Genomic DNA, 15,663 nt, shown 5'->3' on the forward strand with positions numbered 1-15,663 from the left:
AACGAGAGCTCCACGTCCGAGACTTCGACCGCTTCTACATGTACTTTATTAAACAGGTGAGCACATTTACATAAAACTAATCAATGTTTTATAGTTCAACAATGATAAAATGTCAGAATATGATCTGTATGTTATTCTAATGTTGATCTAGTTTACTGCTAGTCTCATACAGACAGACTAACACATACATTTCAACACATTCAAATGCAGTTTAGTGTGATAGTGTAATGTTAGACCAAGTGAAACAGCGCTGCGTTACCTCACAAGTTTAATTTGTCTAATAAACTGACCTGTGAGTAGTAATTCTGCGTGTAGTACGGTATAATGAAATGTCCATATTCCTTTTATATCCGCGGGACTCGCATCGCGTTTGGAGCTGATAGCTGTCTCTTAGCAATCCCGAACTGCTTCATATCACAGTCATGATAAAAGCATCGATGTATTCAGTCATCCATAAACATTATTAGATCGGTCGGCTTGACGTTGACGACAAGATCCATAATTCTTAGCAAATGTTGCGTCATCAAACTACGCCTTTGTTATTGTAAATAGGTCAGCGACCCCTAGTGGCGAAAAATGCCATACTGTACGTTTAAATGTGTGAGGCTTCCGGTGTCATTCGCTTACAGTTATTTTTAGCAGTGCAAAATAGCTTGTTATGCTGCTTGATTTTGCAAACTGGTATTTCTTATATTATTTGAATGCATTGTCATAATTATAAACACACTGGTTAGTAGCGCAAATAGTTTAACCGTTTACTGCACTTACTGTTTAATGTTATTCTTAGTTATTTACATCTAAAATAGCTTACATCAGCGTTGCAAAATGAAGTGGATTGTGGCTCAAAAGTTTGTGGAAAGAGGTCACTCTTTATAAAGTTATAAATATGGATATTTCCTTTACAAAAACCCATGGCTTCGCTTCAGAAGGCCTTTATTAACCCCCTGGAGGCGTATGGATCACTTTTATGATATTTTTTTAATATAACTCAGATTGTGTTTGGCTGGAAGAAGAAAGTCATATACACCTAGGATGGCTTGAGGGTGAGTAAATTATGGGATAATTTAAATTTTTGGGTGAATTAACCCTTTAAATCATTATATTGGATACCAAAACATCAAACCAAGAAAAGAAGGACAGAACACGCACATTTTCAACCAAAGCATTTCTCAAGAAGGATGATAAAGATGTGGATGATGCAACAGTAGATAGTGTGACACTTTGTGGTTGTGAAACAGTAGTGGAACACATTCGTGATGATGAACTATGAGTGAACTTGAGAACTGACTTCATACTGAACATCAACTAAAATCACCCACTTGTTTTGAAGCTGGCATTAAACGATAGTCTTTTTTTTACCATTGAACTATTACTAGTGAAACAGCTTCTCGTACAAGAACAAATGTTGGGGGCGGGGCTTGATTTTGTCAACTGGGAGTTGATTGGATGGTTGTGTTTTGCTATTGGTTGATCTCATGTGAGTGACAGGTTGCCCCGCCCTCACTCCAGTAAACACGCCATCAGAGAAGAGATTTTGCTGAAAGTTATTTTGACTGAAGATTACGAGGAATTATGCATATTCATTTCATGGTGACTTTAAAGCAAAAATGGCTCAGAGGACACTTGATTTGATGTTATTTTCTAATGCAACGATATTCAGTGTCCAGTACTTCTTGGGGTCACTTTATAATATGTGTAGTTCTGGCTTCCAGTTAATGTCTAAACCAAACCTTGTGTGACTCCAAACAGCAGAAGACGACTGATGTAGCAGCAGGTCTTCAGGGAAGAGCAGGGTTTTATCTGTCAGGGCTCAGAAGGAGCCTGGTGTTTACCTGCTGCTGCCCACGGCGTAGACCAGCTGCCATCTCCAGAAACACCCTCTAATACGCTGCCAACTCCTGTCTGCCTGAATTCTGATCTGCACCTCAGGCTTCAAGTGTGAGGAAAGCAGAACAAAACCAGAGAGCGTCGCGCAGCCCCCTGGCCTCTCGCACGGGCCCCACTCCTGCATTGTTACGGCCACAGCAACTGTCCCCGTTCTGGGCCCAGGAGAGGGGAGGAAAACTATCTGCTGACCACCCCTGAAACAGCACTGAGGAATCTCTGAGGATTCAGGGCTGTTAAAGGGATAGTTCACCCAGAAATGCAAATTCTGTCAGTAATTACTCACCCTCATGTTGTTCCAACCCCGTAAGACTTTAGTTTATCAAACTATTTGTGCGCAAAAAAAACCCTAAAATAACGACTTTATTCAACTATTGATTTTCTTCTGTGTTTCTCTGAGTGAGTTCACGTAGTGTAACAGCGCAGAGCTTCTGGGTTGTACGTCAGAACAGAGGCTCACTATTGGCCAGCATCACACACATGACCAGCGTTGGCCAATAGTGAGCCTCCGTTCTGACGTACAACCCAGAAGCGCTGCGCTGTTACACTACGTGAACTCACTCAGAGAAACACAGAAGAAAATCAACAGTTGAATAAAGTCGTTATTTTTGTTTTCTTTGCGCACAAAAAGTATTCTCGTCGCTTGATAAACTTAAGGTTGAGCCACTGTATCACTTGGACTATTTTAAACATTGTCTTTACTAACTTTCTGGGCCGTTAAGTTTCAATTACCAAGAAGCCTATGGAGGAGTGAGATAGCTCTCAGATTTCATCAAAAATATCTTAATTTGTGTTCTGAAGATGAACGAAAGTCTTACAGGGTTGGAACAACATGAGGGAGAGTAATTATGACAGAATTTGCATTTTTGGGTGAACTAACCCTTTAACTAAAGGCTCGTGCACACCAAGAACGATAACTATAATGATAACTATCGCTCTGTTTATTCTAAGCGTGCGCTGCAATTTTTGGGTGCAGGATGGATTCTGATTGGCTGTCAATCTTTTTAGAATGACTTTTAAAATCCCCCTGTGGTGAAAATCAAGCTTTTAATGTTGTTTATATGTCTATGTGGTGTTTTTAATATGCTTAAGACAAACCATGTGTAAATTCATAAGTTGACACCATTGCTGAGTATTTTCTCTTTAAAACTGCAGTGAATCAAATCGCTGGTGTTTCTGACGCCACAAACTACCTTGTAACCAATCAGATCAACGTGTGATCGTCAACGAGTGGATCTCTGAGCTGAGTGAGTGGAGGCGGGGCTCATTTGCATATTCATAGAACCGCGTATACTAAATGAGGCAAGGGTGTCGAGTTACATTCAAGATATTTTAAGGCATGAAGACATTTCTTTCAAGAATTTTTTTTTTAAATGTCATTTTGGTGATCAAAGATGAGTTTCAGAGATAAAATTATTGACTACAGGGGGACTTTAAAACTATATCTTTATCGTTTTAGTTATTGTCCTTGGTGTGACTAAGATTTCTGCAAACAGCAGATGTGTGTGTAATATTAAATCACTCTAATCCAGCAGCTCTTAATTATATGACCTTCAAAAATAGATATTAAAATGTCTAAAGGAGACCTAATAAAATAGGTCAGAAAAGTTTAACTAATAAAGGACCAACAACATATAACATTAACAAGTATTGATAACAACAGTAATAATTTGTAAAAGATATTATTATTATCAATAAAATATAAGGAGGATCATATTTAGACAGCTATACAACCAAATAAGTAACAAATGTGGATCATTCTTAACTTATATTTTATTTATTTTTTAACTTTGTCTTTCCATTCAAAATCATTTAACACAATTATACAAAAAAACATTTCCTTTAAAGATAAAAATAATTGTTCCTAATAATTGTTCCCTAATAATAAGCCTTTTAAGTCAAAACTTGTACAGCATCTCCTGTAAAAACTGTCTGTGCTACATTTATCCATTTATTATTCTAATTCAAAAGTGGCAATCCTACTGTACTTGCAGTTCACCAGCAGGCGGAGCCACAAAACTGCAAGAACAATTCTCCAATTTCACCACAAGATGGAGTTATTTGAACAGCACTGTCCATTAAAGATGTATACAGATTAAAGTCATTCTTCTGCACACTGGAATGGTTAAAAAATATTAAAAATCATTTTGCAAGATGGAATATTCTTTTAAAGACAGTGACTCTGGTTTGTCTCGTATACGAGATTGACTGTCATTGCCATTTCACCCTTTATATCTCACTTTAAAACCACCAAACTCCTAAGAATACCACTCAAACTCTACCGTTGAGTGTTGTATTAAGACCTGCCGTACGACTCCAGTGAGAGTGATGACGGTCCACACCTGTACACACTGCATGTGAACACCAAAAACCGCCTCATCTCGAGCGGCGGCGTCTGCAGATGAGCATCATGAGTTTGCATCGACTGCTGGAAGACTCCTGGAGTCTCAGAAAGACATTCCTGTTGATCCACGCACATATTCTTTAAAGTCTGTTGACACGTTCAGTAAAGAGCACACCTGTAGAGGTGAGATGTGTTAGGTAGATGTCATTTTAATGAATACAATGTAAAAAAATAAATAAATAAAAAAATAATAATAGATATATATACAGTGAGGAAAATAAGTATTTGAACACCCTGCTATTTTGCAAGTTCTCCCACTTAGAAATCATGGAGGGGTCTGAAATTGTCATCGTAGGTGCATGTCCACTGTGAGAGACTTAATCTAAAAAAAAAAAATCCAGAAATCACAATGTATGATTTTTTAACTATTTATTTGTATGATACAGCTGCAAATAAGTATTTGAACACCTGAGAAAATCAATGTTAATATTTGGTACAGTAGCCTTTGTTTGCAATTACAGAGGTCAAACGTTTCCTGTAGTTTTTCACCAGGTTTGCACACACTGCAGGAGGGATTTTGGCCCACTCCTCCACACAGATCTTCTCTAGATCAGTCAGGTTTCTGGGCTGTCGCTGAGAAACACGGAGTTTGAGCTCCCTCCAAAGATTCTCTATTGGGTTTAGGTCTGGAGACTGGCTAGGCCACGCCAGAACCTTGATATGCTTCTTACAGAGCCACTCCTTGGTTATCCTGGCTGTGTGCTTCGGGTCATTGTCATGTTGGAAGACCCAGCCTCGACCCATCTTCAATGCTCTAACTGAGGGAAGGAGGTTGTTCCCCAAAATCTCGCAATACATGGCCCCGGTCATCCTCTCCTTAATAGGCCTTTATCTCATTTCCTGGTTTCGGAACGTTCGAAATCGCCAAGCAGTGTACTCGCACTTCCGGTGGTTACTTAGTTACACATTTAGATGAAAAGTAGGTCAGTAAACTTAAATAAAATCGCGATATAGACCAGTGTCTGTCAATATTAAACCGCATAAAGACTATTTAAATAGGAATCGTGCATGTTCTGCGTGTCTCTGTGAATGAATGGCACCGACGCGTTTCATTTACCACACACACACACACTGAGGCACGCATGACGCTCGCGATTTTTTTCAGCCTTACTTATTAACATTAATGCACTTTATCAACACAGCCGCTCTGAGAGTCACTTCAGCTGCATTTTTTAGCTTCATTTGAGAGAAACTATCATCATAAAACACAGAGAGAAGGTCTACACGGCAACCCGTCAAAATAAAAGTTTGGTTAACCTTTGAAGAAATTTTTGCTTAAATCATTACATTTTAAACAATTGGTTATAACAATTTAATTAAACCATTCAAATGGAATCAAGAAAACAAAAAAAAAATGAAACTTTTGGGAGACGCGAGAGCGAAGTAGTCCAGTGATAATTAACATGAAGCCATGGTGAATGCAATAACCGGAAGACGCTGTACACTGCTTCGCGGCTACTTCCGGCGTTCTATTGTGTTGTGATAAAGGCCTATACAGTGTAGTCGCCCTGTCCCATGTGCAGAAAAACACCCCCAAAGCATGATGCTACCACCCCCATGCTTCACAGTAGGGATGGTGTTCTTGGGATGGTACTCATCATTCTTCTTCCTCCAAACACGTTTAGTGGAATTATGACCAAAAAGTTCTATTTTGGTCTCATCTGACCACATGACTTTCTCCCATGACTCCTCTGGATCATCCAAATGGTCATTGGCAAACTTAAGACGGGCCTTGACATGTGCTGGTTTAAGCAGGGGAACCTTCCGTGCCATGCATGATTTCAAACCATGACGTCTTAGTGTATTACCAACAGTAACCTTGGAAACGGTGGTCCCAGCTCTTTTCAGGTCATTGACCAGCTCCTCCCGTGTAGTTCTGGGCTGATTTCTCACCTTTCTTAGGATCATTGAGACCCCACGAGGTGAGATCTTGCATGGAGCCCCAGTCCGAGGGAGATTGACAGTCATGTTTAGCTTCTTCCATTTTCTAATGATTGCTCCAACAGTGGACCTTTTTTCACCAAGCTGCTTGGCAATTTCCCCGTAGCCCTTTCCAGCCTTGTGGAGGTGTACAATTTTGTCTCTAGTGTCTTTGGACAGCTCTTTGGTCTTGGCCATGTTAGTAGTTGGATTCTTACTGATTGCATGGGGTGGACAGGTGTCTTTATGCAGCTAACGACCTCAAACAGGTGCATCTAATTTAGGATAATAAATGGAGTGGAGGTGGACATTTTAAAGGCAGACTAACAGGTCTTTGAGGGTCAGAATTCTAGCTGATAGACAGGTGTTCAAATACTTATTTGCAGCTGTATCATACAAATAAATAGTTAAAAAAATCATACATTGTGATTTCTGGATTTTTTTTTTAGATTATGTCTCTCACTGTGGACATGTACCTACGATGACAATTTCAGACCCCTCCATGATTTCCAAGTGGGAGAACTTGCAAAATAGCAGGGTGTTCAAATACTTATTTTCCTCACTGTATACATACATACACACATATATATATATATATATATATATATATATATATATATATATATATATATATATATATATATATATATTAGGGCTGAGTATTGACACAAATTTCACAATTCGATTCGATTTCGATTCACAAGCTTGCAATTCGATTCCGATTCGATTCAATATTGATTATTTTGGATATCAGGTACAATACATGGCAAATTTTCTCGAGGAAAACAAATCTCTTAACTAATGCTGTAAACTGATTTGTATACAAACTTAAATTAAACTTTTATTTATTTTTATAATAATAAAGTTATATGAAATATAAACATTTAAATGGTGGCTGTCATAAAAACCTGCCAGATTTATTCAAACATGCATTAAAAATTGAAGAACATTAAAATTATAATGAATATGTAATATGGTGCGTATATTTAGCAAAATGCTCCTCTCTAGAGTTAATTTTTCTAGCTGACTAACGAGTTTATGGTCACTGGATATGGTTTTTCTGAGGTAAATGTGACGTTACATGACATTGTTTACAAGCTGTTTTACTGACGTCTTTCCACGGTTGAAACACTGATTGAGCGATTCCATGTGACATGATACGGATTTCGATAAGTTGTACTCTACCTTTTAACACACTTTCAGATGCTCATTCATGTTTATTTCGCACTGTAACTGGTGTTAAAGCGGAAGAGAAGATCATGTGCTGCTTTTCTTGAGCGATCTCACGCCACAGTGGCAAAACGGTATTTATGTTTTTGAATTTCATAAGAAAATGGACGTAATTTGAAATCTGAGACTTCGTTTCATATCAATAGTAACAAAGCACAAAGATTATTGCGATTTATTGGATGGGACGTGCGTTACAATGTTCCATTCATTCATCAACTGAAAACAGGATGACTAATCAATTCTTGGGATTTAAGAATCGATATCGGTTCGTAAAAATGAGAATCGATTAAAATCGAGAAATCGATATTTTTTACCCAGCTCTAATATAATATAATATATATATATATATATATATATTCTTAATTTGAAAAACAAAAAGAAAGTGCGATGTGGTTAAAGAGATTACCTGTCTAAATTTGGCACGCACTCTTTCCATGTCCTCTTGAAGTTTCTCATACTGAGGGTCTCCGTATGGGAAGTTCTGGATCACTCCGAGCAAAGACTCCATGGCTTTCAGCCTTTTCCTAGGAGAAACTCTGCAAGTTAGCAGGCAGATGAATCATTTGTTTTGTTTCCTTTGTTATGTGCTGCAGAACATACCTCGCTTTAACATCACTGTTATTTTCAAGGAGACATTTCCATGCAAGAGCAAATCCATTATAAAAAGACACCTGGAAAAATAGGACATTTAATGCATTTACCTTTTCGCAGTAACAAAAGTTTGCATAAAAATGTGATATATAAAACTGTATTTGTTCCATGTTCTGCACACACTTTTAATGCAATAGACAGTAACAGTCAAAAGTTTGGAATAATTAAGATTTTCTTCTACACACCAAGGCTACATTTGATGATTCAATACAGTAATACTGTGAAATTACAATTTAAAATAACTTTCTTCAGTGTCACATGATCCTTCAGAAATCAGTCTAATATTCTGATTTGCTGCTCAATTATTATTGGTTCTTGATTATTAATAAGGGCTGTTATATTATGATCAGTTATCTATTAAAAACAGTTCTTATTGCTTAATATTTTAGTGGGGTTTGTTTTTCAGGATTCTTTGATGAATAAACATTTCAAAGGAATTTGAAATAGAAACCATTTGTACCAGATTGCTCTACTGTCACATTTGGTTTTATTTATTTAATGCATCCTTGTTGAATAAAAGTTATTTATTTATTTTTACTTGTACTTACCCCAAACTTTTGAATTGTAGTCTATCACGGTCAAAAATATTGTGCAGCAAAAATACAGTTTTCAGAATTGATAATAATCAGAAATCTTTCTTGAGCATCAAATCAGCATATTAGAATATGAATTTATTAGAATTAGAATTTCTGAAGAATCATAAAGACTGGAGTAATGGTGCTGAAAATTCAGGAATAAATTACATTTTAAAATATATTAATTATACAATTTTAACTGTATTCGGCATCAAATTAATGCAGCCTTGGTGAGCTCAAGAAACTTATTTTTTAAAAATCAGATATTTTTAGATATTTTTGATGTTTCTCAATAAATTCCATGAATAATAATAATAATATGAAATAAGAAAAGAGGAAAAGGAAATTAAAATCTATAATAATAACAACTATATAAATGATGTAAACCGTTTTAGATGAATCACTGCTGTCAGTCACTGATGTCAACTGCCTGTTCAAAGGCCATTGTAATAAAAACACAAGAGAAAAACCCTGACACTGCTTTTCCAGAAGAGTCAGTCAATATGAATACTGAAAAGATGTGAAACCTGTAAAGAGATTTATTGCTAGTGTACTAAAGGTGATATTTCTTCAATGTAAAGCCACTGAATATGCCATTGCCATCATGTGTGTGTATTAGTCCATCCTTCACCTCAGCACTGAGTTTGGCTCCGTGCAGCCGCCCGTGGTTTCGACCCTCGATGGTTCCCTGTCGAGTTCCCTCTTCAAACCCTTCCTGATAACCTTCAACATGAAACCTAAAACAAGAGAGCATTTATGAGCCTGAACACATTTAAAAACATTTACATTGACGGTCACTGACTGAACTAAACCTAATGACACACTGAACTACTGAGAGAAACGAAGACCGTCACGTGAAGCAGCAGTTGTTTCTGTTTATCGTTGGTTTTACCTGTTATCGGCCATGACAATGGGGTCAAATAAATCATCACCACTGGACAGAAAAGCCATTTTTTCGATTTAGTTATCTATCCCGAAGTCTTTCCTGACGGAATCTCTCTTCTTCTTCGTTCCAGTTGCCCGGATATTGGTATTGATGTGACTGAACTACGGCGCCGTCTTCTGGAAGGGAAGCGAAACTAAACCAAGGTTCATCATAATGTTTTGCTCTTTTTTACAGTCTATGGTTTTGCTTGATAAAAATTAAAAGTGAGATGTCGTATTGGTTATAAATTAGAAAAATTTAAAGTAATAGTATTCTTCTCTTATCATGAAAATGAACTGTTAATGTTTTGATTAGTCATTTGAGTTCTTCAATATAATGTTTTTTGGGACATGCTAGCATGCTAGTTCGCTCAGGAAATCAGTTGTTGAGGGATCATAATTTTAGTGAAGATATACGAATGTGGTCTCATATTTAACTGTATTAATTATGGGACAGTGTATAGGCCTACTGTATATCTGAAACCATTGTGAAAAATGATTACAGTCACAAAACCATAGCACTGCCACTTATTATGCATATCAGGGCCTAAAACTAACTTTTTGAAAGGCCGGCGTCTTATATATTTATTACCGACCATTAATATGTTTTACCGACCATGAAACATATGACAGCTACATTTTTGATAACAGTGAAAAGTCACAATTCTCTATTTCAGTTTCGATACCACAGCTAAAACTAGCCTAGTTTGAAACATTATTAAAGAGAAATAAACAGTAACAGCACAAACAAATACAACAGAACAAAGATAAAACTGAAATAAACTGTGCTTTCAGGAAAGGTCCAATGGTAGTTTTCAAGTGCAGACATTTAATAAAGTAGGCTAATCAAATGTAAAATAACATTGTCTTCACTGTTTAAATTAAACATAAGCCTTATTAAAGTTTAAAAAGTTATTCAGACAAGAGCAGTGAGTGATTTCTCTTTTTCTTTTGTTGTTTGATTAACATTAATGACACAGCATGCAGGATTATTAGGATGCTGTTATTATTAGGATGTTTGCAGTGTGTGAGGATCGAATTGAGTTCCCTTTTGCATCTTCTTGCGCTTGTATATTTAAGGCAAGGCTTAACCTTCTGTGATGATGCAGCACTGGCCCAACCGTTCAATGCGTCCAACATTGCATTACCATCCAACTACAAATTGACACCTTTTCATAAATTCGCCAACGCCGATTTTTACTCGCATTTGGCGCTTGGCGAGTGTTAATTTTAGGCCCTGTGCACATGCATACATTAAAAATATTTGAAAACAATCAAGAGTATAAAATATGTCAGCATATTTCACTTAAATTTAGGCTTAAAAATCTATTTTTGCATGTTCAAATGAGTGTTTTAAACTGAACCCGGCATTGCTCCTATAGTCTACAACAATTAATTATGGAAAATGCGAATTATTTATATACATTTTCTTTTATTTTGTTTGTAGATAGATAAAGGCATTACATGACAAACAAAAAAAAAGCACATGTTCTGGTAAGTATTTTAGCAGTACAGCAAAAAAAAAAAAAAAAAAAAAAACTTAGGTTACCCTACAATAAAAAAATACAAGCACTTATTTCTAAAACAATTCAAGTCATTAATGCATGTAGTTTGTGTGCTTTCACTACATTATATAGCCTAGTGATAAGCAATGGGCCCAAAGCTGACATTACAGAGAGTTATGATAGGAGAGTTAGCTACTTTACACTGAAATCACTGTTGCATATCTTATCGGGGTATCTCTTTTGTGACAAGTATTTCTCTGCATGCCGTCTCTCATGTTTTCTCTTCTCTAGCCTACAGTACATGGGCTCTGTGTGACTTGAGATTGAGTAGTTGAATAAGGAACTTTTGTCTAAATTACATTTAAAGGGATTCACCCAAAATTCTGTCATCATTTCCTCACCCTTTTGTTGTTTCAAACCTGTATAAGTTTCTTTCCTGTGTGTAACATAAAAGAAGATGTTTTGAAGAATGCTGGTAACCAAACAGTTGTTCGTCCCCATTGACTGAAGAAAAATACTATGGAAGTCAATGGGGTCCAAAAACTGTTTGGTTACTGACATTCTTGAAAACATCTTCTTTTATGTTCATCAGAAGAAAGAAACTCATACAGGTTTGGAACATGGCAAAATGTTAATTTTATAGTGAACTAATAACCCTTTAACACTATTATCTCAAAATGCAAATCACTTCTTTGCCAGTAGATGGAGCCACAACGTTACAAAAACCTTCCTGTGAATATTGTACACAGTTATTCAAGGGCATCCTGCAAGGACACGTGGGAATATATTCTGCTGTTTCTCAGGCCCACAAATCTTTACAATATTCATCAGTATTTTGTGGAAGTATAGCCTTGCAATATCATACAGTCTCAACAGTATAAAAAAAAATATACATTTTAAGTCTTGCTAATGAAAGAGTTAGAGATAATGCTTATATTTAAGAATTAAAAACTTCTGTCGGTTACACTTTATTTTAAGGTGTCATTGTTATAGTGTAATTTATATATTTAAGTAATGAGTAATATTAAGCAACTACATGTACTTCCTATAGGGTTAGGATTACGGTTAAGGTTTCATTTATGGTTAGTTGCATGCAATTATGCATAATTTACTGTTATTACTATATAAGTGCACATAACATATGTAACAAGGACACTGTAAAATAAAGTGTTACCCTTCTGTCCATTTTCACACTTCACTCTTCCACCATTTAACCACATTTAGCATAAGCAATTAGATTTCAAAGTAATTTAGATCTTATCCTTGCTTATATAACCATTGTAGAATGTAATCTTTCAGAATAACTGTATAAAAAATAATAAAAAAGATATAAAATATTTTTTACAGTGCATGTGTTAACTATAAAAAATTTAAACAATAATTAGAGAGCAAGGTCATCACAAACAAAACTAGAAAAATAAATAAATTCATGCTGCAGGTGATGCATCATTAACACTTGGAGTGATTTTCTTGTGACTGTGTCCAGTGGCCAGTGTGCAGTTTTCTTTTTCCTGGACTTTCCAGCTCTTTCTGAAAGTCTGGCCCTGTGCTCTGGTTCACGACAGGACTGATTCTGCTTCGTGACCTCAGGGTCGTTCCCTTAGAACATCCACAGGTCATTATTCACTCCTCATCTTTTGTTGAAACTGGGACTCTGGATCACAATCTGAGATAACTTTCCGAAAGGGTCCATACTGTCTAAGTGAAGGCCTAACTGATGGTCCTGCCCGGGGCCGACGGGAGAGCGCTGTTCCCCCGAGTGGCGTTCGGTGGGCTCCTGAGAAAGTGTGTTCACCATGGGCAGAAACTGTGAGGCTGCAGTCCCGTCGTTACTGTGCAACTTTGCCAAATTCACAAGGACTCCATAGTTGCACGAGATGTAGATGTTGTAGCCGTCTGGCTGGATGCGTTCCAGAAAAGAGCAGTCCTCCTTAGAGTAAGTGTGCTGGCAATCAAAAGAAACGGCAAAAACATGAAAACCGAGCACTTTTTTTGTGTGCATATAATCACAATATGGATGTGTAACGGACTTGCCCTGCCCTGCGAGTGTTTTAAGGTTTATTGATAGCTGTTTGCACCACATGGAGAGGCCAAGGTTGTTATTGCTGTTTCTTTTCATTGAGGTTTTAGCTATGCAAACATACCCCGCCATGGGCAAAGGTTGCTGCAATGACACCACTCAAATCAGTCTATTTGGACAGAATCATTTTTTGTATGTTCTGGTCAATCAAGTAAAATGAGAAGTCAAACCATACTTTGCACAATTTATAATTTCTGATCATTTTGGCTATGCACGTATTACACATACGTTCAGTATTTAATAGAGAAGGACAGATAACCAAGATATTTACTCATAACTCATATTCATTTTGGAGTTTGGCTATATGCATGATGACTGTGTTCACCACTGTTGGTCCTGCCCTATAATGTTCTTGTGTTTTAACATCAGATGGGAGGAATGACCCATGACCAGAACATAATGTCAACAGAACTAGATGTCTGTGGCGAAATCGGCTTGTCTACACTTCCTCAGTCATAGAGGACATCGCGAGGTGACCTTAGCACAACAAGGTTATCTGTCTCTGACGAATGTGTGTAGTTTTATTATGATTGGTGGCGGAGTGCCAATGTTGCACTCTCTAAGAATAAAATTATTGCGATATGCACATCACTGTTCTAAAAGGAGATCATCTCAAAACACGTCGCCTCAGTTGACCTCTGTCTACACATTCTACCTCAACTCTACTGCTTTTGAAATAGTGGATATAATCTTGTGGTCAGGAATCAAAATCGTGCACTCTGAAGCAATTTTGTGAAGGAAATTGTAAAAGTATCCGATAGAACGCTATTCTGTAAGTGCACAAAACAAAAACAAAGCAGAATCAACAACCTTAGGGCAGGTTCACACAGAAAGTTTAAAAGCTGAACTCGTGCGCGAGATGCTGCAAAAGTACAGTGGTTAAATGCATCCGTCTAGCGCATGTTTATTGAAGAACAATTGGAAATGTAGCAGTGGTTCTGTGTGAACGACCCCTAAACCCACTAACCAGTGTTCAAATAGCTTGTTCAGTAGATATTCTAAATAGAACTGTTAATACAAATAAAGAAGCTTACTTGCACATCTTTATTATACATCTTTATTACTTCTGATTGTCAGACCTACCGATCCATACAGTTTCCCTCTTCTGTCCATGCAGAGAAATCGGGAGCTTGCAACTCCTTTAATGGCAACACTGCCTGTGTCCACCGGACTTATCTCAACCAAACCTTTAGGAAACAATATATCATTTTTTTATAAAATGCAATAAAAGTAAAAATGTATATATTTTAGCTGAAAATCGGATTTTACACATTACTGGTCAGATATTTGACATGAATAGGCTGATATGAATTTAAGTTGCAGTTGCAATGGTGATATTTGCATCAAATACAGAAAATGCAAAGTGCATGTTGCAAAAATTATTATATATATATTTTTAATATAATAATGCATGACATCTATTAGTGAAAATTATTTATTTATTTTTTATTTATTTATTTATTTTGTCTAAAAAAAATAATAAATGCAATTCATAGAAAGAAATTACACCTTTTCTATGACTAAAACTCCAGTCTTTTTGATGTTTTTGTTTAAAGTTTAAAGTAAAACATCTATGCACAGATGACAGATGTAATAAAGAAAAAAAAAACGTATTGAATGGCTGAAAATAAATGTGTTTTTAATATCACATATATATTTTCTTCAGGTCAAATGGACTAACCGTAAAAGATCATGACGGAATATAATATAGTTCATATATTATATAGAACTTTTATAGTTGCTGCCTTAAATTTTTAAGTACAATCAATTTGGTAGTTTAAGACATTTCAACTTAAATTACATTAAACTGAATTTATTTTTATTTTTTTAATCTTGTATAACTCATTAAAAAAGTCGAAATTGCTTAACTTATTTTGATGAGTTAAAGCAATGTAATAACATGTTGCCATTACTTTTTTAATATTTTTTGTTAATGTACTGTTTACATTGAAAAAGTGTGTTTTTGGATGTGATGGTTGCACCACTTGACATTTCGAACTATGTAGCATGTTTTTTTATTATTATTATTATTATGATGTAAATCAACATAATTTAATATATATTAAAAAGAATTCTAAAGAAATCAACGCACGTGTTTTAAATATTGTTTTTAAAAAGATTTCTCCTCTTTGTCATCTCGGACATCCTCATTTGTAGTTGACCCATATAGCCTCCGACTAGGTGAAGCGTCAGTGATCTGCTGTGCTGTGACTTACTGTCCGAGCTCTGCGTGCGCGATCCGCTGATGTCTCCATCTGTGTGGATCTGCAGATGTAAACCTCGTCGGGCCGCATACAGATGTCGGAACCGGACCGCTTCTCCCCAGTCATTCGCCAGATGTGGGCCAGAGTCGGGCAACGGGAGGCTCTCCACGCCGATGCTGCTTCCACACACAGTGACAACGAGTAAGAGGAGCATTATTAAGAGTTATCTGCAATAGTCTTGTTCTGCATATGAAGCCTGCACACTCTTTCTCCTTTGTATTGCTCT

The 15,663-nt window shown here is 36.5% G+C and overlaps 2 protein-coding genes across 3 annotated transcripts; both read right to left on the reverse strand.

Moving 5' to 3' along the window:
- Nucleotides 1-3,639: 3,639 nt before the first annotated feature.
- On the reverse strand, nucleotides 3,640-9,704 carry lto1 (LTO1 maturation factor of ABCE1). 2 transcript variants are annotated; one of them, XM_084108483.1, is made up of 5 exons: nucleotides 9,557-9,704; nucleotides 9,296-9,401; nucleotides 8,039-8,109; nucleotides 7,845-7,962; nucleotides 3,640-4,403 (listed from the first exon to the last, which is right to left on the reverse strand). In XM_084108483.1, exons 1-5 carry the CDS (start codon nucleotides 9,613-9,615, stop codon nucleotides 4,332-4,334), a joined length of 426 nt encoding a protein of 141 aa, XP_083964609.1. In that variant the 5' UTR covers nucleotides 9,616-9,704; the 3' UTR covers nucleotides 3,640-4,331. The 2 variants fall into 2 exon arrangements, with proteins under 2 accessions (XP_083964609.1, XP_083964610.1); XM_084108484.1 differs by lacking the exon at nucleotides 3,640-4,403 and adding an exon at nucleotides 4,480-4,610.
- A 2,343-nt stretch (nucleotides 9,705-12,047) lies between these two features.
- fgf19 (fibroblast growth factor 19) lies at nucleotides 12,048-15,663 on the reverse strand. Its single transcript, XM_084108479.1, has 3 exons — nucleotides 15,390-15,663; nucleotides 14,257-14,360; nucleotides 12,048-13,038 (listed from the first exon to the last, which is right to left on the reverse strand). Exons 1-3 carry the CDS (start codon nucleotides 15,589-15,591, stop codon nucleotides 12,724-12,726), a joined length of 621 nt encoding a protein of 206 aa, XP_083964605.1. The 5' UTR covers nucleotides 15,592-15,663; the 3' UTR covers nucleotides 12,048-12,723.

This window comes from Abramis brama (assembly GCF_963993115.1).
Source record: "Abramis brama genome assembly, chromosome: 3".
In the NCBI taxonomy this organism is placed as follows: Eukaryota; Metazoa; Chordata; class Actinopteri; order Cypriniformes; family Leuciscidae; genus Abramis; species Abramis brama.